Source organism: Numenius arquata, chromosome 17 (genome assembly GCF_964106895.1).
Source record: "Numenius arquata chromosome 17, bNumArq3.hap1.1, whole genome shotgun sequence".
Classification (NCBI taxonomy): domain Eukaryota; kingdom Metazoa; phylum Chordata; class Aves; order Charadriiformes; family Scolopacidae; genus Numenius; species Numenius arquata.
This window is the reverse complement of record NC_133592.1, coordinates 7866066-7893499: the sequence shown is the minus strand read 5'-3', so window position 1 is coordinate 7893499 and position 27434 is coordinate 7866066. Positions and strand designations below refer to the sequence as shown.

The 27434-nt window shown below is 47.2% G+C and overlaps 1 protein-coding gene across 2 annotated transcripts in view; it reads right to left on the bottom strand.

The window, feature by feature from the left end:
- Positions 1-11817: 11817 nt before the first annotated feature.
- SAP30BP (SAP30 binding protein) overlaps positions 11818-27434 on the bottom strand; it is a 31286-nt gene continuing 15669 nt past the window's right edge. The window contains exons 4-11 of one of the 2 annotated variants that reach the window (XM_074159975.1): positions 26865-26907; positions 19095-19183; positions 16671-16762; positions 16152-16212; positions 15609-15660; positions 15151-15209; positions 13867-13951; positions 11818-13213 (exon numbers count right to left, since the gene is read on the bottom strand). In XM_074159975.1, the coding sequence (XP_074016076.1) occupies positions 13032-13213; positions 13867-13951; positions 15151-15209; positions 15609-15660; positions 16152-16212; positions 16671-16762; positions 19095-19183; positions 26865-26907 (663 nt within the window). In that variant the 3' untranslated portion in view covers positions 11818-13031. The remainder of the gene's footprint in view (positions 13214-13866; positions 13952-15150; positions 15210-15608; positions 15661-16151; positions 16213-16670; positions 16763-19094; positions 19184-26864; positions 26908-27434) is intronic. The other variant, XM_074159976.1, reaches the window with a different exon arrangement.

Here is a 27434-nt window from a genome sequence, read left to right as displayed (position 1 = left end):
GCAATGGAAATACATTGAAAGCATGAAGCTGAGCACCCGCAGAAATCATTGCAGCTCAGGGCTCCAACCAACATAGCACCGACACCAGGGGAGATCTCCCTTGGTGTTCGCACTTTGTTGTCCGTGACGATTGCTGGCTATACAGGTAACACACGACAAGATGTTCATATCTCAGTTATCTTGTCTGCTGTGCTCAGAGAGATTTATCACACAGTAATTAATCCTCCATAGCTGAAACATGAGAAATATGGAAACCCAGGGGCAGCATCCCTGCGGGGGACACCCAGGGAAGCTTTGCTGTTCATAAGGACCTGGTAGCCAATATGCTGCTTTTCTTAACGGGCAAAAGGTACTGGTTGACCAAGGAAATCCCTGTGTTTTGCTCCTGTAGCCCCTGATCACAGCTCTCTGGAACACTGACCGTCCCCAGCTCAGGCTCTTCACAGCTTTGTCTTAAGGGATCCCCCAGCCAAGCCCCAGTGCTGGCTCTGAGGCCAGCAGCTATCCTTGTCCCTGGACATGCCCGTGATCTTCAGCACAAGTCCTCATACCACTTGTTTGCAAATGCTGTGTCCCTCACCTCTGAGATGGGTGGGTTTTGAAGTCAGGAAAATCCCTTTTTCCCTTGCTCCGCCTCAGCGAGCCATGCCCACCACAGCAACCGGCTCTACAGAGGCATGGGGAGGTGCCAATTAGAGATGAGATGAAAGGGTGGGGGAGTCCTTTGAGCCCGTCAAGGGAAAAAACAACGAAAAAATTCCCCCGAGCACTCGGCAAATCCCATCTCCCATCATGGCAAAGGCCACAGGAAAATATTGAATACAGGGCACTGGATTGCTCAGCTCTCACACCCATCTTACAAGGTAGCCTCAGAGCACAGACATAATTAATCTTCCTTTAATCACAAGTCAAGAAAGAGTGAACAAACGGATGGACGGACACACCCTGGGCCTTGGACACATAAACCGCTGTCATGTCTTTTCAAGTGCTGAGTTAAAAGGCCATAAAACTCAGCTCAATATTAACATCATCTTGCCCTGTGAGCCACCAACCTCCAAGGATTTTGCTGTGCAGTTGTTGGCACGCAGGGCGCTGGTGGCCTAGAGCATTGCCGCTGCCGGCCACAGGAATGCAGCCTGTAATATTCGTGCAAAAATAAGCAAGCGGCCATCCCTTGATGTCAAAAGTGTCCTCTGGAAGGAAAAATGCCACTTTCACTTCAGAAAAGCTGCAGGGGTTCGGTTGGATTTTCATTGTGACGACGACAACAACAAAAGCTGTTCAGTTGTGCAAAACCAAGGAGCAAAGCAGGGCAGCTCCTGCCTGCACAAAAACATCCTACCCTGTCCCAAACCACCGCTCCGGCATTTCCTCCTGGTCTCCTCCCTCTTCCCCAGCCTTTGCCTGCACCTCGGCACAGCCAACAGACCTGCTCCAGAAAGACCCTGGGACCCACCAAGCTTGGAGAAGCCGGGTCTACGTAGTTCTTCCCCCCCAAAATGGAGGATGGTCCAAAGAAACCGCTGGATCAATGAGCAGGGAATAGGGTTGGAGAGTAAGAGCTCTGTCACCCTGTCCCCTCCCCATCCCACCCCAACCCCAGCAGCTCTGTGCTGGGAAGACCGAAGCTGAAGCCAGGCATCGCCCTGGGGCGGGTGAGGGAGAGGAACCAAGGAGCGGGAATGATGATCAGCAAGCCCATGGTGGGACCCTGGGCCCAGCTGCCACACAGGGGACACCCAGAAGGCTGGGGTCACAGGAGTAGAAAAGCCAGGGAGATGCTCAAGCTCCCAGCACAGCCTTTCCTCCCTCTGCAGCAGGCATCGCCCCTCGTGTTGCTGAAGACACCCCCCCCGTCCTGCCGAGGGGTACGTCATGCACCCATGCATGCTGGAGCAGGGCACTGACACTCCAGTAGATGGGAGTCATATGGAGGAGCATCTGCTTGCCCACATGTGCCAGGGACAACCATGCGGGCAGGCTGTGCTGGTCACCACGATCAGCCTCAGCATGGGGCTGGGGGTCCCGGGGGAGAGCTAATAGTGATGGAGTTAAAGCAGAAAGCCCCACAGGCAGTGCGGTGACAGCCACAGCAGCTCACGCAGGCTCAGTTCCCCTCCCAGGGCAGGGCTGCGGGCGCATGGATCAGGGCCACAACTCAGCCCCCTCCCTCCCCGGGCTACTCCCTCCCTGGCACACGCGGCAGCGCAGAGATCCCAGGGGCCGTGCTCCAAAACTTGGAAATTATCAACCCAAACCTCCAGAAAACCATCAAAAGCTTCACCCACAAATCAAAGCATCACTTAAACACGGAATTATATTTGTCTTTGATTTTACTTCTCTTCCCCATCCATTTTCCCTCATTCCCCAGGTGTGCTCTTGCAGTCGGGAGGCTCCATGCAAGCGGCACCATTTGTTTGTGGCTCCAGACCCCAGACACAGTCCCTGGCATCCTCCAGCGAAGGATGAAGCACAGCGGGACCCATCCTGGGGACCCACACGGAGCTGCCGGGGCTGGAGAGTGGCCGTCACCACCCTGTGCTGGCAGAGGAGCAGCGGCTCCTGTCTCCTCTCTCTGCCCCCCGGGATCAGGCAGGGGGGAATCCCAAGGGGCAGGCAGGAAGGTCGGGACCCCACCGAACACTAGCACATCCCCGGGACCTTCCCATCCCCTCCGCACCTCCCCATGTGCTGTTCCTGGCACATTCCCTGCTCCTTTGGCCCACAAGACACCTTTCCTCTCCCTCCCCCTCCATAGGTGCTCCTCATCCCCTTTTCCCCCCACAACCCACCCCTGTCAGTTCCCTCATGCCGTCCATCTATTTCCCATCCATTTCAGATCCACCAGTTTGCAAATCCCCTGACACCTGCGGTTCACCAAAGCTCACCTTGAACCCCCATTCCCCCGTGGCCTTTTCCTCTGGGGACACCCCCTCCCCTCGCTCCCCTCCCTTGCAGGGGGTTTGCTCGTAAAACCACCCCCCCGGGCTCAGCGAGCCAGAGCCACCAGCAGCCCGGCCGACCTCGGGCTGTTTCACCCGTGAAAGCTTTCCCAGGGTGCCAGCTCCAAAGCACAACTGCCGTTGTCCCTGGAAGCAGGGAGGACAGAGAGGGCAACCTTTGAAACCTGCAACAAATGGTCCCCGAAGGGCTCTGTGCTGCCTTATCCCACGCCGGTACCCCCACCTCCACCCCACAGCCCCCCACCCAAATACCTTCAGAGAGGAAAACAGCCCCACGCAGCCCTGCGAAGCCCCGCTCGGTCACCAGCGCTGCCCTGCCCAGGCGGCCGAGAGGGACGAGACAGCGTCCGACAGCCAAAACCAGAGGGAAAAGGGGGAAGAAGCAGCCAGGGAGCTGAGCTCCCTCGCCCCGTGCCCTGCCTACCTGCTGGCACAAGGAGCCCTGCACCTTGTTTCACAAACCCCCCTGGTTAATCAACACAGCGAAATTAAAGCAAGCTGGGCGCTAAAGAGCACAGATGAACTAATTCCACAAACCTCATTAGTGCTGGGTCTGACTCAGTGTCCAAATCCTCTGCCGCAGCCCGAATAACAGGCACCCACACACCCAGCCAAGAAATTCTTCTAAAGGCAGAGGGGGACCGTGCTGCTTCGCTGCTGCGACTTGATTTCCAGCCTTGGCCTTTTCTTTCTTTCTTTCTTTTTTTTTTTTTTTTTTTTTTTTCCCTCCCTCCTCTCTATTTTCTGTCCCTTTTCTCTTTCCGGTTAAACGTCAACTTCCAGTCCGGCGGGGAGGGCAGGCAGCCCGCGCTCCCGCATACCTCTCCGCTGATTTCTGTACCCTCCAGTCAAATATCGACTTTGTTCTCGCTCCCCTCGCCGTCCCGGAGCTGCCGCCTCTCCCTCCCGGGGGGCTGATGGTGAGGAAAGGTGGGAGCCACGATAAATGAGATCGGATCCCAGGTGAGGACGAGTTTTATCCCAGGCGGGGAGGGAGGCGGGGGTGCCCGTGACTCAGGCGTTGGCATTCCTCCCTCGCACACCTGGATGGGCAGGCACAACCCGCACAGCCGCCCCGGACCCTCCCTCCGCACAAGCACCTTCCCACAGGGAAAGGGCTGAGCGGGCGGTGGGAAGGTGTCCCGCTCTATGGGGGGCGGTGGGAAGGTGTCCCGCCGTGCGGGGGGGCACACAGAGGGCGCTGCGGACGATGGGCAGCATTGGCTGCTCAGCTTCACCCCCTCGCTGGGGGTTTCTCCTTCAAATTCCCCACTGGGGTGTCACCCCAGCCCCCAGGTAGCTCCCAGCTGAAATATCGGGTAAGTTCGTGCCGTGACAGCCACCACCCGTCTGCGGTACCTGGCTCACAAAGAGGACAGATCCGCTACCACGCTTTATCCAGGGCATGAGCACAACAGCCCCACTCCTCACCTGCGATGGATCCAGCCCCCCCCCACCCCCCCCGGGGCAACGCAGCCCCTTGTAGCACTGTAACTGAGACCCATCCACACCTGCTCCTAGCGCAGCCCACCACGGTCCAAGGAGCAGCACTCCCACCACGGCAGCCAGCCTTTCTGCTGGGCTGCATCCAAACCCTCTTCCCCAGTCAATGAAACAGCAGAGGAGGGTTTGGAGTCCAGGTGAGGGTTTGGGTTTTGGTTTGGTTTTTTTTCCGTTTTGTTTTTGTTTTTTTTTTTTTTTGTCCCACAGCACCTTATTGCTTTAGAGCCCGGGGTTTATCACGGCTCAGATCCGGTCGCACCTCCCATGGTGTGGAGCGTACACGTACCGGAGCAGATGCGATGGCAGAGGCTGTGTTTTAGCTCCCCGATAAATCCTCACAAGGAAAACCGCATCCCCCTGGCTTCAACACAAACAGCAACGGGCGGACGAAAAAGTCACATATTTCCTGCCTTTCTTGGAGAGTAAAAATATGACCATGGCAATTTTGGCCTCTTCATTATTAATACAGCATCACAGTGGCTGCCGATTGACTCCCTAATGACGGTGACCAAGCATCGATTCAAATCAAAGCAAGGGGCTGGATTCCTCTCACTACAAGAAATAGGAAGCTTGAGTAAATACGTGTAAATGACTTAAGCCCCAGGAAAAAGGAGGATGTGCTCGTGCCATTAAAAACTGCAGCAAACGGGAAACAGGCAGGGGCGCAGCTGAAGGTGGCCCAGGCAGCTGAAGTCTTGGTATTTCCTAGTTTCTGAATGTCTGACTTGCCAATCTCATTACCCGGGCCCTTTTGGAGATGCCATTTCCTTCATTTAAACAAAAATTCTGGAAATTACGGGGCTGTCGTTCGGGATTTTTTTAACCACCCCCCCCGGTCCCATCCACCAGCAGCATCCCAGCCTTCCCCAGTTCTCCTTGATGCTGGGGTAAGCGATGCTGCCAGGTGCTGGAGTTTAAAAAGGGAATTTAGGGTACAAGCAAGAAATATATTTCTTAAAAAAAAAAAAAAAGAAAAGTGTTTTAATGACAGTTCTCCAACAGGAGCCCTGAAGGCAAGTAGAAAAGCTTGGGAGCAGCCAACTTCCACCACAGTCTTTGGTGTCCATGGTTTCTGGAGGTGCTCCTTTCTCCACCTGGGGTGGAGGATGCTTATGTTGCCTCCTGTCAAGTGTCTCTGGTCTCATCTACAGACACTCTGACAGCCCCAGGGCTGCCTGACACCGTCTCCCTCCCTTCGTCCCAGCAGCCTGGAGGAGCAAAAGCCAGGACCAGCTCCACTCAGCACCTCCAGCTGGGAGGAGGAGCCTGGTTACCCATGGCGGGTGTTGCCAGAAGAGACCAAAACGTTCATTTTGCACCTTTCTTTGAAAAGTGTCCCCCCAGCCCCTAACAGATCTCCAAGCAAACAGAGCAGGAAATTTCCCAGAGACTTGTAACTGGGCTGATAAAAGGCACTTTTATCACATCAAGACAACTCTATCACCAACCTTTAAGGCACCAGAGCAGAGAGGAATTATAAATTCTTAGTGAACAGTCATAAGAATTTAACGGCTTTTCACTTTATCTTGTCTTTAAAAAATTTTGTTGTTTTACGAGCGGCCTTTCAGGCGACTTCTCCGAGCTATTGCCCCAGAGAAGAAGAAAACCTGGTGAGTCTGAGGTTTTGCCACGGTTCTACTCCCCGTACTCTGCCTGCTGGGTCAGGCTTTTGCCACACAAATCAGCCCTTTCAAACAGCAGAGAAGAGGGACTCCAGAGAGGAAGGATCAGCAGATTTCGCTGCAGATGGCTCCACCAAAGCTCCCAGCCGCATACGTGGTGGACCTCACGTTTATAAATCAGCGATTTTCTGCTGTGGCAACGTGGCCTAAAAACTTTTGCCTTAGGAGTGAAAACAAGTCAGTTTTATAGCTCACACTAAATTACTGCGCTCTCTGCTGAGACGACCGGCCCGAGTGCCAATTACTGATAATTACAAGTGGGTTTAGGGTTAATTCTTTTCTTCTTTTTTAATGCCACGCCAGCTTGTACAGAACCTTTCTTCTTTCTGTCCTGCCACCGCAGTGTGCCCAGAGACAGCTCTGGGGCTTTTTCTAGGTCTCTGCTGAGCGGTTACAGCCAAGATCCCGCTGCCGGAGCACATTCGTCGCCTTTTTAATTCTGTAACAACCAACCCATGCTGCTAAAAGGAAAATAAATACTTGATCCCATAGCTGCACTGTACACTGCATAAGCAATACCCTGCTATCTAGTGTGAGTTTAAGGAATGCTTAATAACGTATTATTAATGCACATTAATGTGCACATAATTTATTGCACCAAATTATGCTTGATATAATTACCCAGGTAATTAAAGTGCAGGATGAAATCTTCCTAATTTCTCTTCCTCAGCCTTTCCCCTAAGACAGCACTAACTACGCGTGTCTGTTGTTTTGCAAAAAAAAAAAAAAAAAAAAAAAAAAAAAACCAAAACCCAAAGCCAAACCTCTTTTCTTCGCTGAAAGCCACTGATGCTCATTTGACCCTGGATGGACCAGCAGCAAGAGGTCAGTGGGCCACCAAAACAACACAAGAGGAAAATGTTAGTAAGGAATCTAGGATAAAACTTCAGCCTAGGAGAACGCTAACATCCATCCAGGGAAAACAGGACCTACCAGGGTTACATTAGCATCTTATCCAGCTGCCAAAGGGCTGAAAACACACTGATGTTATGTTTGAAAGATTCAGAAAGATAGCCCACCTTTCCTCCCAGTTTGTGTTGGCTGGGCCCGACAAGACATTCAATAGTGTGGGCGAGAGCCTCCCGAGGAGCCAGCCAACACCAACCGGGAGGAGAAGGTGGACAGTCACCTTTTGTCACGGTCTCCAGGCTCTACAAGAGGCTACGCAAAGAGGAGAGAGGTTAAAAATACCAGTAACTTCACCTTTTATGGCCGCACCAAAAGGCAGGCTTGTTTTCTTCCTAATGCTGGATCACACAAACATGGCAGAGGACGGACAGACAGACAGACGCCTTCTACGTGAAAAGGCAAAACCTTTTCTTGTGAAACCCTGGTGCTTTGCTGTTTATTGGCAACCAAAAGCACGAGCCCAGCCCCAGCCAAAGACAAGTTCCAAATAAACAAAGACTAAATATTGGAAGTCATCGGTGTCCAGGGTTCTCGCTTAGAACAAAAGGAAGGAAGTTGAATATAAACAGTCGGAGGAACAGCAGCGCACAGCGAGGCTGGGAGGTGGAAAACCGCTCTGTAAGAGCAAGGCATGAATATGCTGGTGTAAATGATCACCAGAAGGAAGAGCAGACTTCGGTGGAACCTTATAGCCCCTTTGCGGGTCTTGTACCTCAACAGCAATTTATTTATTTTAATGTTTGACAGTCTTAGAGAGCCCTGCTGGAAAGCATCTCTCTCTGGAGGTAACAACTTTGGGCTTTCCAGACCGAGCAGCCCCTACCCTTTGGTAACTTTCTGGACATACTGCAAAGACCATCTTCTTGAGGGGCTTCACAGAAAGCTACAGCTTCTTCTCCCCTGCAATGAAGCAGCTCTGGAAGGGAGCTCATGTAGGTGTGTCAGCTGGCCAGACACCAGCTGAAGCCATCACCTCCACGCTGCTCGAGCCACCCGTGTCATCGGCAAAGCCTTGGCATGGCCCAAAGGTTTGCCGAGGAAGACTTCTTCTTCTTTCTTTTTAAAGTCTCAGTATATAACTCATAAAACAGACAGTACAGCAGCAATCCAACTAAAACATAGCTTCAGGCGCTCACATTTTACGGTTTGAGGTGGGGCTGGCAAGGGCTGCCCCTCCCCACCTGCTCCTGGGTCAGGCAGCACCCGGCGAGACACAAAATAAAAGCAAATCCTGAACACACAAAATCCCTTCCCACAACAGCATCAAAGGAGGACAGATCTCCAAATCACAAGCAGCAAATGGGAAAGAAAATCAACACCTCGGGGCATGGAGGTGGGAGAAGAGACTTCAGAAGGGAGGGCGAGAGCAGAACCAGCATTGCCAAGGATGACTTCATTGTAGCAGCTCTCCTCCCTCCTTTTGAGCAGAGACACACTTGAACGTGGAGTTCCAGCTAAGACAAACCAACTCCAGGCAGGAGACACCCGTGCTTACAAAGGTGGTCAGCAGAGAGAAGCCCCATGGCTTTCAAGGAGCGCGAGAGTGTGCATCTCAGACTGGGGAATAATGAAAATGGGACTGGTTTTACTCCCCTGGGTACATTTAGTCATTCTTACCTCTCCTCCCAAGGGGAGACTATCTACAGCTTTCAGGGGTCTGAAAGAACAATCTGAGCAACCACCATTGTAGCTGCAGCGTAGAGAATCTTTCAGCCGTGTAAGCTGGGAGTTCGCACTAGTGCGGCTCGGACACAGCTCACAGCTCTCGGGGGCTCTTTAAAACACAGCAGGTCCCTCCTGCACTCAGCAGCCGTCACACAACCCCTGGTATGGTCACAGCCCTACAGATCTCTAACACGCAAACCCGTCAAACCCCCCGTTTGAGGGCTCCAGGCCACGGTTTTGTGGGCCAGGAAAGGATCCGTTTCCCTCAGGACACCGCTCTTGCACACCAGAAGCTCCCCCAGTTTTCTCTGGTGCACTGACCGACCACAGCCCAGTGCAGCCACCAACCTGTACCACCAGGTTCTCAGAGGGAGGAAAGAGGCATTTTCCTAGAGCTGTGTTTTCCAACCTGTGTATCCGTCTATTACTTCCGATAGCAACACGCAAGATAAACAAGAGCGGCGAGCTATTGTACTGGCTGCGAGCACGTTACACAATGGTTGGCGTCTCCACTCCAGCTTTTTGGAGAGAGAAAAAAAATATAAAAAATAAAAATCAAATCATGCATGTTTCAAGTTGCTTTCTCTGCTGCGGACAGCAAACACTCAGTCACGAGAGCTCAGGATTTCGCTGCCAGAGCAAAGCCCAGCTCAGCCAGGTTTCCTGCAGAAGCCTGTTACTGCAGGGGGTTGAAAGCTGCTGCTCAGTGGCCTCAAGGCTATCCCGGCTCAGGACGCTTCAGCAAAGCCAGTTTTGGGAATTTTTTTCCTTATCCCTCTATGCAGCAGCATCGAGCCCAGCTGAGCAGCATTTTCCCGTTGCTCCAGAGCTGCTGGGCTTTGTCGCTCCCTGCCCACCGCAGCAAGGCGAGAGCTGAACGAGCAGCGCTTCTTGGCTCTGGTCGTGAAGCCTGCAGAGAAATCCAGAGGTTTGGAATGACTCTGGATACTGCAGAGCAAGGAGGAAGAGGGCACATGGAAGAGGAAGGGGTGGGGTGCCAGGATGTGTGAAATGAGTAAGATACTTGCATTTAAACAATGTTCAGTAGCTCCTGGAGTTAAATGATTCATCCCCAAGAACCTCAGCAGTTGCCTCGTGTCAGGTGCCGAGCAGCAGGCTGGAGCCCGGCTTCATGCTCACAGCTGCAGATGGTGCTTTTAAGTTCTATTATTTTATTATTTTTTTTAATCAAGTCCTCTTTCTTCTCCTGCAAACATATTCCTCCGGTTCGTGTTCAGCTGCACTGGTAGCAGCTATCAAGAAAAAAAAAATAGAAATATTCACACACACACACTTTCCTTTGCTACTCCGCTCCCCCGACATGGTGAGGCGTACACAGGAACAAGTGCTGACACGCTTAACGAGGTGTATAAATAATATTTCCTTGTAATTAAGCTAGAATTCATCTAGCACAGTTGTTCTCAGTTAGGATCAAGAATTACTTTTACTGCATTATCTGTCAGATGCAGCTTTTCACTTCCATGGAAGACAGTCTTTCCAAATTACTGAAGAAAGTGAGAAACTGCGCAGAAGCAGGAGTCAGGAGGGAGTTTCACATCACAGGGGTGTGATCAGTCTGAAAAAGACAAGCATCTGCAAGGGGGGGTTGTCTGTCAGGAGACAGCAACCACTTCTGATCCAACATCACAAGGACTTGTGAGTCATCAGGTAAACGACCGTCAGCTCTTACAAAAGGCACAAAATCTTTTCCATTATAATTTACATCAATATTTAGCTTTAACTGGTGAGATTGGTTAAATAATGTATTCTCATCAGACTCTCCCACTTTGTGCTTCCCCCCAGTTACAGTTTCGGACAGGACAGGGGAGGGGATGCCCAGGACTGGCCGGTACCTCTGGCAGGAGGCTGCATTTCTGAGTCCTGGCACACGTCTCAATGAGGTATTTAATCTCACTCACCTTCATCACACACATTGAGGACACTCATTAGAGGAATGTTGCTCTCAAGCCAGACACACCTCTCAGCCCTCTTCACAGGAGCAGAGGATTGCAGTGACCCTTCTGGTGCCCAAAGTTTGTCATCAATCTATACAGAGAGAAACTGCAGCCGCTAGCGCCCACTTCGCTGCAGTTTTACTGTTGTACCTTTATCCACATGTTGTTCAGGAGAACTTTAAATCAGATATTTATACCATACAAGTTTTAAACAGGCTGGAATTGTACAAGACATTGTAGAGAGGAGAGTCACCTTAGGGAGCTGCAAAGCTACCAAATGGATTGTACTTCCCACCACAAGGGCATCCTGGGCCTTTAAAAGAAAACCCTGAAAGCCCTATGAACTCTGATCCTCACAGCAAGGAAATAAACACCTTGAATGGTTGAGGTGAAATGTGTCACCCTCTGCAGAGAACATAACAGTCTCAAAGCAGAAGATATCCCTCAGCCAAGGGAGCTCTCACCATCTTCCTCAGGATGAGGATGGAGTTCAGCCTTGCAGGTACCAAGTCAGCAGCTCAGTGCGGAGCAATTCAACAGGAAAGATGTTTCCATCTTGCTATTTTCATGCCTTTCAATATTTCATTGTCTTAAAAAAAAAAAAAAAAGAGCAATTCCACCAACTCCCGTTTCCCACACTAGTCTCACCAGTCCCCTGGTTTCTCTCCCATGAGCATTCCTGGATGATTTTTTAAAAAAGCTAAAATGACTGCCAAGACAACATGTTTAACACATTTTAGAATTATTTGAAAGCAGGGAGCCAACCTCTTATTTCTTCCTTAAGTCTCCATAAATGCAAAGCCTGGGTGAGGAGTGACACAAGGTACATAGGAAAGCCCTGAAAAAGCAACAGTGAATTTTGAGAAACTTAGGCTTTTGTTGATCTAGCAACTTTCTCTCCTATCACTGTTTATGCACTAAAAAAACCAGTTTCTGTGTAGAAATTTAACTTAAACCAATGGGAAACAGAAAAATTACTGAATCTGAAAAATCATGATCTCAGAATTAAAGGCCATTTAAATAATCTGGAGTGACCACTGCAAAGAAGAAAAAAGCCCAGGACAGCTTCTGTTTCTCTACACAAATGGAACCATTCGAATTATTTATCCCACCTACCTCAAAACAACAAACAAACCACTTCATTGCCATTGAGCTCCTTTTCAGGAGACTGGCCTCTATAGGTGAAGGTTTAATGAAAGACCCAGGTGCGGTACCAGAAGACAACTTTTGAAGAAGTTCGAAATGAAGGAATAGGGAATTATTACATCCTGACCTAGAGGTATCTGTAACCCAAAGCATAACAAATGGCTACTGATTCTCCCTCGCCAAGATGAGAAATGCAGACACATCAATCGCACCAGGGCTTTTTAAAAGACTTTTCCATTTTTATAATAATGTTTTTTCTAGACGGGTAAGAAGATTTATACAATAAAATTTTCAACTGAAAATACTTTTTCACAACAGTGGAGCAAGCAGTAACCGCCGTGTGTGCATTTCACAGTACATGACTATCTGGTATAAAGATGGACGATATCACAATTAAGGTCAGACACTCTCCTCTGCTGGTCTGCTGTCCAGTCTCACTCCATGGCAGCGGAAGAGTTTTCTGCACAGGTCTTTGCAAATGAGTTCACAAATCAAACCTCTACAGCTTATGGGCTCTGCACAGAAATCTCCATCCCTGCAAGACTGTAACGAGACTATTTCAGCACAGTTTCCTCAATTCAACTATTTAATACGTGGTCACTAAGGTCTACACAGAAACGCACACAGGGACAGACGTCAGCACTATAACAAAGAGTGAGTTCTACATTCACAGATGTAGATCGCTTCAAGTCTCTGCTACACATATGAAGATGGACACCGACCGACTGTCTCTGCTTTAATTCCCTTGGAACTAAGATAGTGCACGTGAGGGAGGTACATACCACAAGCTGTCAGCAGCCTCGCAGCGTGACCTGGAATATAAAAGGGTAACACTGATATTCCTTCACTACTTGCATATTTATTTTTTTATTCCCCTAAATCAGACTTGCAAGTAGGGTAAGACCCTAACGCAGTAATTTAATAAGCTGACTTTTACAAGCTGACTCCAGATACCATCTTCCTCCAGCGCAACACACGCAGACTGGTTCTTCCCACAGCAAGAAAAGACAGAGGCATTTTGGGCAGAGGTCCATTCCTGTGGGCACACAGCTGGCGTGCCTGCTCCTGCCCCCATTCTTTCAAAAGGGAACTGTGGTCTGTTTCAAAGAATCTTGCCATCTTTTACCAAAGGCGAAAGCTACCCCTCCTTTCCCAGAACAATGGCTTCAATGACAATTAAGTCCGAAAATCCAGGCCCAGCACATCAGTCACTGCTTTGCCTTTTTCACAATGGTGCCAACAGCTGATATGACTGTAGTTTTGGATCCACTTGCACTGGTTGTCACCGTGACAACACCTGGCAGCGTTGCAGTGGTGGTGAGGATGGTGGGCTGAGCTATCGTTGTTACAGGGATGGCCGAGTCCCACTTGCTCTTCCTCTTCTGGGCATCTGTGAATTTGATTAGATCAAGCAAAAGAGGATTATTAGCATTATGTTAAAGGTCACCATTTCCTTTGTAACACCTTGTCTTGTCAACTCTTAATATACCACTGCTTAACTAGACAACTTTCCCTCAAATGAATTTCAGCATACGCTGGCAATAAATGTTGAGGGAAACAAAACTATATACCTCAAGAGTCAAAGGAGAACTCTACACCTGAACTCCAGCCAAATGGAGACAGGTTCACTCCCTGCCCCAAGGCACGCTTAATTTTAACAGAGCACACGTATCTCAGTTGCTCAGGTACAGGCACAGGACACACTCAGCTGCCTCCAGTGTTTTTTCTCCCTTCTTCCCAGTTTAAAAGGCAGGCTGCAGGCAGGAGAGTGATTTTCAGTCTTTCCAAAGCTCTTGAGATGCATCAGTCCCAAGAATACTCTACAACCATAAACATCAGCAGGTTTCTTCTTCGCTATCCAACCCATCTCCTAAGCTTTCACTGCAGGACAGCCATGGGACACAGGGACTAGAGAAAAGCTAATCCGTCATCTCCTGGCAGGAACACTATATACACAGTCAACAGGGAGGCTTTAGGGTTTCCAAGAAGCACTAATCCCAGCATTACTACAGCTTAATAGGTACAGTCACAACTGTTCTTTACCTCCCACAGTGGTACTGGCTGTTGTGGTTGTTGTAGAAGCAGCACTTGTAGTTGTACCCTTTTTAGTGCCAGTCACAAATTCAATCTGGGAAGGGAGAGAGACACAGGAGAAAACGGAGAAGATAAAAATTAAATATTAATATACGTGGTCTTTTTTTAACCCACATCGCTTCTCTACGTATTTAAGAATGGCTTTAATGTCATGTAAGACATTAGCCTCCGAGCTGACTGTCATGCAGGAAGAAAGATGTAGACCTTGAGCCAAAGCCTATTGAAGTCACGATCATTAAGGATTCCTGCAACCCAGCTCCTAAGTCAGATACAATAAAAACGCGTTTGTTAACTGGTATAAGCACAGGAGTTTGATACAGCTCAGAAAAGATAGATCCTGGTCATTAAAGAATGCATTTTTACAGTTAGAAAAGTCCCCATTCTTTTTCCTTTCAGAAACATGTAAGACAAGTCCCTACCTGCACAACTTACTGGGACTGCATCATAGCAGGAAACCTAGCAACAAGAGCTACCACAGCACGCAGCCTCCTATTTTCAAAACTGCAGATATGGGCAAGGGTGTAATCAGATACCTGGGTTACTGTGCAAAACCCAAGACAAGCAGCAAGACACAGCATGCATCGCAAGAAAAAAATACCTCCACGTACTGAACATGGAAGGAGCCTTCTGTAAGGATAGATGGCAATCTCTGATATTAGACAGTTCTCTAATGCCAGCCACTCTCTTAAAAAAATAAGATCTTCCAAAGCCCGCCTGTGTTCTTTTTGGGGGGTACATAAGAATGTAGTTTGAGACAAGCCCAGTTAAAATACACCCAACATTTTTGGAAATTAGATGCTGTATCAAGGAGAACAGAAAGCAGATATTGTCTCACAGTGAGATATGGTGAGGAAATGGAGCTATAACTAGGCTACGCCACCAGGCAAAGTGTCATAGATTAAGAAAAAAAGCCTGTTCTTTATGCATTACCTTGCCTGTATCTGGCTTAATGAATACCATAGTTTAAGAGCTCTGGTTTAAAAATACTGACAAAACAAAAGGAAATCCAGTGGAATAAACAACCTAGAGAAATAGACCCATAAGGAAGAACAAAGAACTTGATCAGTGCAGCTTGGAAAAAGACATGCAAGAAGGACGGACAGAAACAGGGGAAACCAAACAGTATCAGCACAGAGCACAGTTCATAAGAAACAGCAAAGCAACAAAATGAAATCCAGCAGGAAAACTAACAAAACCCCTGCATCTCCGTCTCTTTTGGTTTTGAATAACTACCTTTGTGCGTTCCTTCTTGGCCTTCTCCAATTTGTCCATTTCAATCTTCTGGGCTTTAGCTGAGAAAGATCAGAAGTTACAAGAAGCACTAGGAACAGGAAAAATTCACAGTTCTCTTTCTCTCACACACACTTCCCATCATAAACAATCAAAAACTTCAAATTGTGTATAGAAAATTAAACTGCCATGAAAGTACCTACTGCTTTTTAATCAAAGCATTACTTCACTAAATTAATGATTTCAGAGATGAAAACACTGAAGAACCAATTTAAATGAAAAGGCTTTCCAGACTGATGAAGCATCAATAACATCCAGGCACATCCAACCAGAATGAAGCAATTAAAGAGCAGCATGTGATGACTTCTCATTTATAAAGGAAGGGAAGACTCTGGTGCAGTTAATTAACTACAAAACACAAAGAGCTAAAGTTAGGCCAAAAGAAGACTTCCTGGAATTACCTAGTGCCTCATAATATGAATCCTCTGACCAGCCATGAGGATCAAACATGTCCTAAAAGGAAAAAAAAAAAAAAAAGTCAGATTAGGGCTATTTCCACATATACGCAAAATCCAGTTCAAAAACATTTTATGTATTTCTGGTCACTGATGATATTTGTTACTGATTTCTTCTTGTATGCCAGTGACACGAAGATCACACCAGGCCTTCTTTTATAGGACCACGTTCTGCTGTGAATGAAGAAACAGCTTTGAAAACAAAAGGACGCTGGGATATGATGTGCGTTTTTCTGCTGCTCAGCTTCTATCCCCGCCAAGGAATTCCATGTATATCTACACACCTCAGTAGTTTTTGTTCAGAATCATTACAGCAAAGTTGGAGCCACTGAGGCTCAGAACTACATAAAAATGTTCACTTCAATGCAGAGGATCAGACTAAAGTTGCCTTACAGGACCTCTAAACAAGCAGGCTCAAGAAAGCCTCAAGAAAGCTTACATCCCTATTTTTTACCTACTCCCTTGCCAGTCAAAAGCATCACACCTCACCTTTGGGTAATTTGTACCGAGCTCATCAATTGAACAGAACTGGATCAGCTTTTCATAGATGCTGCAAAGGAAAGACAAGAGTTCAGAGACACTGAGCTACAAGTAAATGGAAGCGTTTCAGATTTGTTAGTAGGAAGAGGTTGTCACCCCTTCACACTGCAAGAGTAAAACCAGAACCTAGAAAGCTACGCTTGCTCTGATGGATGTGGCACATCGTTAACCAGATTTCCCACTTCCCCCAAATTCAACTCCCAGCTTCCACAACAGACACATCTTCTAAAATACTTCATCCAAATCCTGTACATTTAAAGTCTCACCAACGCACCAACTCTAGTTGTTGCCTCACAGAACACAAAGAGTTTTACTGTTTCAGTTACAATCAAATGATGTCTTTCTCGTTTTTGTAAGCGGTAGTACTTCTTGCGCAGGATCCTGTTTCTGCTACAATTCAACAATGAGGAAAATTCTTGGCATTTGCTCTGTGGTGCTTTGGTCACAAAGGAAAGGATGGTGGCTCACCTGGGGTTGCGGAACTCCTTTTTTCTCTGAATGATGTAGTTCATATCCATGCCTTCTTTTATTTTCCTCTCGTATAGCTTTTGAATTTTATCCTAAGGCAGAAAGATTACAGGGTGAGCTAGTATGAGAAGGAGGAGCATATCAGCTGACGATCAAGAGTGTACATGTGGAAAAAAGCCAACTGAACCAGTGACCTCCCTCACATGGAGCAAGATCCCACCCAACTCTTCCCTAATATCAGGCAGGGCGATTAGTACAGACACCCCCGCCTTTAAGGTCTGAACTTTCGGAACTTAAACTATCTTCATGAACTGCCTGGATGGGAAAGGTAATTGATCTTTGCATTTTCTGAAGGCTTCAGTGAGTAAAAATTTGCATTTGAGGCAGCAGTACACGCTCCTTTCCATCCTGTTGCTTCCTGTTATAGCTATGATTGCAGAGAAGCAAAAGCAGCTCTGAGAGGGAGGGAGAGGTGAACTCCACAAAAGTTCTCCCACAACTTACAGTGACCATTACACCCATCTTCAGACATGGGTGCACCTGAGAAGCAGCTGCCAGGCTACACCACACAGAAGTCTATGGGTGTCTTACTGAAGCCACAAGCCCCTGCAAAAGGCAACTCAGGTTGGAAATGTCAAGCAGTCTACTCTCCAGAACATTAAAAAATTTAAAAATAAACATGATTTTTTTTCCTTCCTCAGCAAGGTAGTGAAAGACCTTAAAGGTATTTTTACTGTTACTGATGCTGAAGGGACAGGAAAAGCAGAAAATTTCAGATGGAACATATACTTGAGTGGTATTGCTAGGAGAATATTCTCAGCAACTTCCTTCATCTTTTCTTTTTGACACAAATTTCTCAGGTACGAGGCATATAAAATGAGACCAGAGGCTGGACCTTCAGTCTTTCAGGATGGAAAAGCTGAGTCAATTTTCCTTTGTTCCTTCTGGATAAGTCACTTCATGTCTCCCTCTGTATGGACAGTCAACTCAAATACAGAACTGACTATTGTCTAAGGGTTTGCTGATGCCTGAATAAAAGAGGATTGTTAAGAGCTGATATGAAATTCCTATTTCATTAACTTTAAAAAAAAAAAGCTTTAAGATAAATTTTCATCAGGTCCTCAAAAAATAAGAAGAAATTACACAATGTTCACATCCAGTGCACACACCGTGAGGTTTGAAGGAACAACTGCAAAAAGGTGACTTTGGGGAGTAGAAATGATTGAATAGGTGTTCCCTTTTGTCCCCTCCCTGAGGAGGTAGCACTATGGTTCACAAAGTCCACAGATGGGGAACTACTGAGTCAACTTTATAATAAAAAATACTCCCTTTGGCAGAGTTCAAGATATAGTTTATTAGAGGAAGAATCTAACAAAAGGAAAGAGCAAATCAACAGTGAAAACCCTAGAACATTTTGCATCTCTAAAGAATAAGTCCATCTCCTCGCTCAAAGTGTTCTAAGATGTGGTTTGACCCGCTAACAGAGGACAAGTTCTCCTTTGATTTAATCTAGTAAACCGTTGTCAAAGGGGAAGAAAATCTGCTTTATTCTGTCTACTGTCTCAAGGTCTGTGCATTCCTCAGATCTAACACACTCTAATTCATTGATGTCAGAGCAGTAAAATCCTCCCGCAGCACAGGGAGGAATGGGTGTGCCCAGGTACACAGTGCGGAGAAGAAGAAAGCTTGATCCGATGGCGAGTCATTCTGAATCACCACTGCATGTTAGTGGCCTATTTTATAGAGCATTTCAGAACTGACTCTTTACTTATATTTCTGCTGGACAGATAACTCCAGTTAAACCTCAAACGGGTGGTAGGAAGCAGCAGTCCCTGCTCTTTCATTTGTCCTCCATCAGGAGAAGGAGAACAGAACAGAAGGTTAATACAAAGTTGGTTACTGCAATTATTTGGGTGTGCACCAGAGAAAACACGCATTTGTTTTCTTTTGCTGCCTCTAAGCTACCAGCCTTCCCTCTAAATGTTTATCATCTAGAGATATGTAGGTGGAAAAGGAATCCAGTCAATGCTGCCTCAACTATTCCAGTCAGGGGATTCTCGGGCCCGTATAGAAAAACAATGATTTGTTCTTTCCTACGGCACTGAATTTGCTGAGGTAAGAGGATAGCAGCCTTCACAGTAAACACTGCTTCTGTGTCACTGGGGGGATCAAGAGCCATTTTAAAGCATAAGGGACTCACAGAGACTGGAAAACAGCTTTAAGCCGCTTGGAGATTCCTAAACTAAAATTGCTGTGAAGTCTAAAGCATTAACACGGTGTATTCATAAATTCAGTGTGGTAAAAACCCAGCTTTAATGCTGGATTTTTGCCTCGTGCAAAAATACTGAGCTGAGTTCCCAAATATCCCCCCTCCCTACTGAATTGCAAGCCTTTTTTAAAAAAATAAAATGAACTTATACCAACCTGCAAGTGGTTAGAACATCTGCCAGGAGGCTCAGGAGGGATTTTGATTTCATCTGGAGACATGTTCCGCACTCTCTCTGAAAAAGAAGCTGGAGAGAACAAACTGGGCATGAGTTCTGGCAATACTGAAGGGAATTTAAGCCATGCAAGTCATTAAACTTGTTTTATGTCCTTGCTAGTGCTAGTCTGTCATTGAGAATCAATGGGTTGAATGCTGTCAACTGGTACTCGTGGTGTTTTCAAAGTGCTGAGCAAGAAGCAAGTAACTTAAAGGTTGGATCATTAGAGGAGGGATATGATGCTTGCTTTATTAATATCTACCTTATACAGTGGCTTTGTGTCACACTCATGCTTAAAGCTTTATTTTCAAGGGTCCCTCTACCCTGGAATGGGAATGTAAAAAGCTAAGCTACTTCCCACTCCAGCTGCCATTATCGGTAAGATCCTCAAAGGCAAAGGACCTGCAGAGGAACAAAGGTTGGCTTGTGGAATGCATCTCTAAACCCCTGCACTGTGCACAACGTACCGAGCCCTCCACTACTCCAGGTCTTCCACACACTCTTTAAAGTCCTGCTCTGAACAGCTATAACCTGGAGGCTCTGACAAAACTTGTGCCAGGATGCTCTCAGAGACAGAATCAGGCTGTGTATGTGGAGCATCACAGGATCACTCTGAAACAGCCCAGCTCGTTACCATTTTAGAGGAGGTAATTACTTTGGGTCCCATTTATTTCAAGACCTACCTACGTGAACCAAAATGGTTCAAGAAGGGAACAACCCTCCCCAAAGCTGTCAGGAGTTAACCACAGGAAATTACATTTCATCCTCAAGTTGTTTCCTTAACCAGCACTTTTACCTTTGCTTACAGAGTCAGGTTACTGCTAGAAAGAACAACTCGTTCTGCAGGACTGAGAACAGACCAGTACAGATTGCCAGATTTTTAATAGGATCCCAACACAAACAGCTATAGAGTACCTGATTGCCCTGTAAAGATTAGTTTAATGAGTTATCAGCAAAAGAAACTGCCATGTTTCCCCCTACTGCTCGCTACTGTCCCACTATGATGGGAAACCCAGGCGGTTTTCTAGTCAAGTCTCAGAGCAGAGATTTGGGCCACATTTAAGCAGCTAGGATTGTTTTCAACCATAATTTGTACAGGGAACACATCCCAGAGTCATAGCCTGTAGTGGATAAAAGAAACCTGACAGCAGCACAGATGTCATAACAAGAAAGCCATTCACATTTATGGCTCCTCAATTATACATTCTTCAGTGAAGTGCCTGAACTGCAGTTCCAGCATGCTCAAGTTCAGCTCCTTTGCCTAATGCCCAGAAGGGTCATGGAATCACAGAATTGTCAGAGTTGGAAGGGACCTCTAGAGATCATCTCGTCCAACTCCCCTGCTAAAGCAGGGTTGCCCAGAGCACATTACTCAGGACTGCATCAAGGCGGGTCTTGAAAATCTCCAGAGAAGGGGACTCCACGACCTCCCTGGGCAGCCTGTTCCAGGGCTCTGTCACCCTCACCATAAAGAAGTTTTTCCTAGTATTTGAATGGAACTTCCTATGTTCCAGCTTGTGCCCGTTGCCCCTCATCCTATCACTGTAAACCACTGAAAAGAGTCCGGCTCCATCATCCTTCAACCCACCCTTTGGGTACTTGTAAACATAGATAAGGTCTCCCCTCAGCCTTCTCTTCTCCAGGCTGAAGAGCCCCAGCTCTTTGAGCCTTTCCTCATAAGGGAGGTGCTCCAATCCCTTAATCATCTTAGTTGCCCTACGCTGGACTCTCTCCAGTAGTTCCCTGTCTCTCTTGAACTGGGGAGCCCAGAACTGGACGCAATATTCCAGTTGTGGCCTCACCAGGGCAGAGTAGAGGGGGAGAATGACCTCCCTCGACCTACCGGCCACACTCTTCCCTATGCAGCCCAGGATCCCATTGGCCCTCTTGGCCACAAGGGCACATTGCTGGCTCATGGAAAGCTTGCTATCCACCAGGACTCCCAGATCCTTCTCCTCAGTAGTGCTTTCCAGAAGATCCATCCCTAACCTATATTGGTGCCCAGGGTTCTTCCTCCCCAGGTGCAGGAGGGCAACATTTGCCCTTGTTGAACCTCATTAGGTTCTTCTCTGCCCAGCTCTCCAGCCTGTTCAGGTCATGCTGGATGGCGGCACAGCCCTCTGGAGTGTCAGTCAGCCCTCCCAGTTTGGTATCATCAGCGAGTCCAAAGGACAGACACTGGTGTTTGAACATAGCGTGATCTCCTGCCTTCCAGCACAGAGCGTCAGACAGCTGAGCTTACAGATAATCAATGCTACACATGTTCAGTGCCACTACAATTTCCACTTCTTTTGTAAAAATGTAAAGCACTAAGGACAATATCCTTTGGAGATGCAAAGCCAGCAGGCAACCACTCATTTGATTTGATCAAGATGTTGCTGAGGGTTAAGTTCTTCAGCAGCTGCGAGTAATGAACAAGAAGTGTCCTCTGGCATTTACTAAGAGTGTGCCTCTATGGAAGAAGGAAAGCTTGCCAGAGCCCCTGCAGAAAGGCAGGCAAACTGGAGACCCCTGACAACAAGGCAGACATTTGTTATAGGTTACAGCTGCTGGTGGGATGGGGAAGCCTCTAGTTTAATTAGAGTTTCAGGAACCCAGAGAGACAGCAGCAAATAGACAGAAGTGTTTATAATAGAGGGCACACCAGGCTTTCCGGAAAAGGTGAACCTGATTAATGGCTTAAGAGATTCACAGCATCAGCAGAAACCTTAAAAAAGAAAAAAGGCACCAAATCCAGACTTCATAAGGCAAAGAAAGAACCTAAAAATACCAAACAAAACAAAACCAAAAAAAAAAAAAGTCAAGCCTGGTTCCAAGTTAGACATCCCATAGGCTCCTTATCTTTGCAGATTACCAGAAGAGCCACAAAGAAACAAAACATCTATGGAAAGGGAAATTGAGGGCTCATGTAAACTCAGGAACTATGGGCAAGAACTCTGTCTAGCATCAAAGAGGTCACAAAGTCATAAGAGTATATTCAGCAATCGATTCAAAGCTCCATTTAAACAGAAATAAGGCTGGAGGAGGAACAAGAGCTCCCAATTAGACAATATATTTTGACCCATGACTTTTCAGGTTTTGCTGCTCATTTGCTCTTTTGTTTGAGCCATGTGAAAACATTCATTTATCAACATGATACTGATGGGGTAAGGCATCTCTTAATGCCTTACGAAGAACTGGAACCAAGATATCTTTGTCTACTGCAATCCCACCATAGCTGTAGGCAGCTGAGTCAGCAGTGAGGCTCCGTGCACCCTGCTCCACCTCACAAACTGAGCACAGACAAATATTCATCGTTACTCAGTTATTTCATCACATCGCAGCCAGACTGAGATGCCACATCCTTAAGAAGAGGATGAGTTTAACCCCTTCGGGCTTATTTTACAGTAAGGAAGTGCAAATTATCCATGCCCTCGAGCAGCCCCCAAGCTTCCTCCCCAATGGCTGATGCCACAGCCTTTTCCCACCCGGTCTTTCCCTAGATAAAGGGGAAGCTGGAATTACCACTCAAAGTAATCCTGGAATTTGCACGTATGGCCACAGGCTCCTGTAGAAAAGATGTTTTCAAAGTCCCAAGGACAGCTCTCTGCTGCCTATCAGCAGTAAATGCAGGCAGACAGCTAACGACAAGGTGTGTCCTGACAGGATACATCCAACTGCTTTGTGCATCCTGTTATTTCTGCCAAGATCAAAGTTTTACTTTTAGATGAGTCACAGGTAGTGACACTGGCTGCAGCCTCCAACAGGGCCTGTGATTTGCTGGCTCACAGCCAAGAGGATCTCCATGTGGGGACCTCAGGAAATTGGCTGTTGGCATGATTAATCACTACGGGCACGCCCAGACTCCGGCTCACAGTAAGTAAACATCTTCCCCGAATCAGACTCACAGTCCAGATAAAGAGCTAAGGCCATACAGCAGATCCCATGACTCAGACGGGGGTTCAAGAAAGGAGGAGCCAACGCACTGCCAGGTCTGCAACTCAAAGCACCCTGCTGCTAAAGGACGCTGCCACTGGTGCTCAGTTTGTGCATTTTCCTTCCACAAGCTGACCTAAAAGTTAAAAGTTTCATCAGTAGAAGCAAGAGGTGCTTGTAGCTTTTCGTGCAGCCAGGCCACGCGCTGTGGCAAGGCAGAGATCTTCAGCTGCTCCCAGGTTCTGCGTAGGAGGCAAAAGCACAGCCAACTATCAGGGTGCACCTAGCAAAGATTCAGTATCTCAGTAGTCCATGGAGGATATTTGATTGCCAGATCTTGGTGAGGGAGATAATTAAATGGAAATGCTACTTTTAATCTGCTTCAGTTTCAAAAAAATGGGTTACTGGATGGGTATATCCAACAGTACAAAGACATGCTGCGTTGCAGGAGAGAAAGTGCCACAGAGCAAACTGTGCACCCAGTTCCTTCCAGAAGGAAGCGACTGCTCACAGTCCAAAGGCTCTGCTGGAGACAGGGACGGGGGGCACACAGGAGCTTCATTTCCTACAGATGGGTTGGCACTTTTTCCTAGTGCAGACAAAACCGAAAGAATAGAGAACACAGGAACAGGGAGCTGGCTACACCTGGACAGATTGGGATGTGGATCATCTGAGGTCTGGTAAAGCATCTTGCCTCAGCATTCTCAGTGAGTAACACTGCTCCTCAGGTAGGATTAAGAACTCCTGTCCCTTCCAAGGCTCACTTGTATGCTGTGTCTTAAGTAGCCACAAGGGATCACAGGCAGTATCGGTGCCAGTTTGTCTATAAAGGTCACACTATGCTTGGGTTTTTTTGCAAAGACCTGGAAAGGGTGATCAGAGGGGCATGGTTTTCCCCTGGAGACATGCAAACCGGTGGTGCCTGGTCTCTAAAACTGCATTCTTTGGCACTCTAACGAAGTCTGCTTGGCACAAACCAGGGTGTGTGGGTTTCTGATTTCCTGGCACCAGAACAGCCAAATCAGAGGGAAGAACTGGAGGCAACAACATGCCAGTGAGTCAGCCATCCATGGAAGGACACTAGTTCCCTTTCTGCTCTGTGGGCCGAGAAATGCAGAGGGAGACCTGCAACTCAGCCATATTTTCTGCTCTTATGAACACTGACTTTGTGCTCAGACATCCTAAGGGCTAGAGAGAACATTTCTTACAGCACAAAAGGTAAACAACCGTGCTGCAAAGAACTTCGGGACAAAAAAGCACATCCTAAAAGTATTATTTTGCAGGCTGCAGCAAACAGAAAATGCAATGTCTGCCAGCACCGTGTACTCTTCAGAGTGGTACAAAAAGCCCCAAAGGACAACACTGATGCAGAAATCTATCAACGTAAGTTTTACATATACTTCCTCCTCCACCACAGGGCAGTTACTGCTGGAAAGCTCCCCTCCCTTTCTTTGATTACTTGATCACTGCTTTAGGACCTTGTACTTTCCCAGCTGCTCATCCCTGCCGTTTTCTCTATGTCAACCCTAGAGCTCACCTAGCATGCCCTAGGCACATCAGGGAATGGATCCAGCTGGAAGCCTTGCAGGAGAGAAGGAAAAAAAAAAGAAAAGAAAAAAGTGGGGGGGGGGTATGGAGGGGGGAAAAGGTGGATCTCAGCTGGCTCCAACTCCCAGATCAGCTCAAGGCACACAACATAAGCATGTGTCCGGGGGAGTTAAAGCAGAAACATTACTTTTTGCAGAAGCCTACGTTTATGCTGTACTTGAGCAACTGCATAACCACGGACCTCAATAAAGGTGACGCTGAACAAGGTAAGGTTCTCTTCTGAGAAGGGTAGGCCTTTAATGCAAAAAGCAGTTGTGGAAAACACTGTCTAAGGACAACTTCGACTTCCACATACTGACATTAGACAAAACTTTAGATGTTCAGATTGCAGAAGTTACTTGCTTTGTGTCAGAAAATCTCTCACCTTTTTCCATTCAAGAATTCCAACTCTAAAAGTCCAGTTTTCCAGGAAGGGAGTGGTTCTTGTGTTACATCAACCACAATGCTCTTGCAACAGTTCCATTTCAACTAGGTAAGATAAGATATGGTCTAATGCAAAAGGCCTACAGAATCCAGCACGGCAAGTATGCTGACCTCTAATAACCTGGTTCCACACAAAGCCCACACGTTGCTCTGTGTGTGCTACTATTGGGAAAGGATATTAAAGAAATATTGTAAACCTTTAACCTATGTCTAAGTGGCAGCCAGTGACGAGTGGTGTTCCTCAGGGGTTGGTACTGGGACCAGTGCTATTTAACATCTTTGTCGGAGACATGGACAGTGGGATGGAGTGCACCCTCAGCAAGTTTGCCAACAACACCAAGCTCGGTGGCGCGGTCGACATGCTGGAGGGAAGGGATGCCATCCAGAGGGACCTGGACAGGCTTGAGAGGTGGGCTCATGCAAATCGCATGAAATTCAACCAAGCCAAGTGCAAGGTCCTGCACCTGGGACGTGGCAATCATAGGCACAAATACAGGTTGGGCAGAGAATGGCTGGAGAGCAGCCCTGAGGAGAAGGACTTGGGAGTCCTCATGGATGAGAAGCTCAACATGAGCCGGCAACGTGCACTGGCAGCCCAGAAAGCCAACCACATCCTGGGCTGCATCAAGAGAAGTGTGGCCAGCAGGTCGCGGGAAGTGATTCTATCCCTCTACTCTGCGCTCGTGAGACCCCACCTGGAGTAGTGCATCTAGCTTTGGAGTCCCCAACACAGGAAGGACATGGACCTGTTGGAATGGGTCCAGCAGAGGGCCACTAAAATGATCAGGGGGTTGGAGCACCTCTGCTATGAGGACAGGCTGAGAGAGCTGGGGTTGTTCAGCCTGGAGAAGAGGCTCCGGGGAGACCTTATAGCAGCCTTCCAGTATCTGAAGGGAGCCTACAGGAGAGCCAGAGAGGGACTTTGTCAGGAAATGTAGTTACAAAGGGTAACAGTTTTAAATTGGAAAAGGGGAGATTTAGATTACATACCAGAAAGAAAGTCTTTACTGTGAGGGTGGTGAGGCACTGGAACAGGTTGCTCAGGGAAGTTGTGGATGCCCCATCCCTGGAAGTGTTCAAGGCCAGGCTGGATAAGGCTTTGAGCAACCTGCTCTAGTGGGAGGTGTCCATGCCCATGGCAGGGGGGTTGGAACTGGATGATCTTTAAGGTCCCTTCCAACTCTAACCATTCTGTGATTCTATGATTCTTTATCCAGGTCTCAGACTCACCAACACTGTCCACTCACAAGTGTGACACTGTAATAAGTGCCCTATGTGCAGCTTTTAAGCCTGCCCTCTAAAAGTTTAAGTTGCATCACTGCAAAGTCTGGACAGGTCAACTGAAAAGGATTTAAGTCCAAAACTTCTGAGTGATGGCTGCTGTAGGAGTCACAGCTTCACATCCTAGCGTTTACTATCTTTTTTTACGTTCATCATGATTTAGAGCTGAAATTTCATGTTTGAGCCTTGACAAGCTCACTTGACAGATAATGAAGCAACTTCTAAACTCATGATTTTTAATGATATTATTACATGCTACCACACAACTGTACTGGTAACCTCAGGAACAAAGGATTTGATCAAGATAGTCAGAGCTTCAACATAAAATACACTTTCTATACAGCTCCACAGAGACCAAGCAGAGGATACTATTTCAAGCTGATGACCCTGGACTTTCCAAGTGTTTTCTTCCAAATCTAATAGTGGTACTGCTTGATTGTTTTTAAGCTCATCTAGAAAAATAAGTTGTTCTGAGTGAACTTACCAACCAGCTCCTGAGGATCTCTTTTCTCCAGTTCTGAGAACTCCTGGGGGGGGAAGGAGGAAAAAATATATTTTAGTCAAGGTATGCTTCCAACATAAAAAGCTATACTGTCCATTTGTTTAGAAATTTACACGATACTTACGAGACAAGAGAATAAAAACTAAGAATTAAATGCAAGTTAATAGATAATAGGGCAATACTTGTACCATGGAAAGTCAAAGCCTAACAGGATGCTCTGTTTCCTTTCAAAGCTAGAGTCTAAATTTAATGAAAGAATTAAAGCTCTGTTTCAATAAGTCCTGGACACTCAGCTCCTTTTGAATTCCATGAAAACTGCTGTACTTGAAGCCCTTCCTGAAAACAGATCAAAACACAGATTCTTCATTTTTGGTGGCTGGCCCTTGGCACTGGCCGAGAGTCAATGTTTTAGAACATAGCAAGCTAAATACATCTGGATCCAGCCCACGGAAAACTGGGAATGCCGACTGCAGGCCTCTGCAACTTGCAGTCCTCTAAGCAGGGTCAGCATTCACCAGAGTAACACGAAAAGAGCCGAAATGGCCCCAGAGC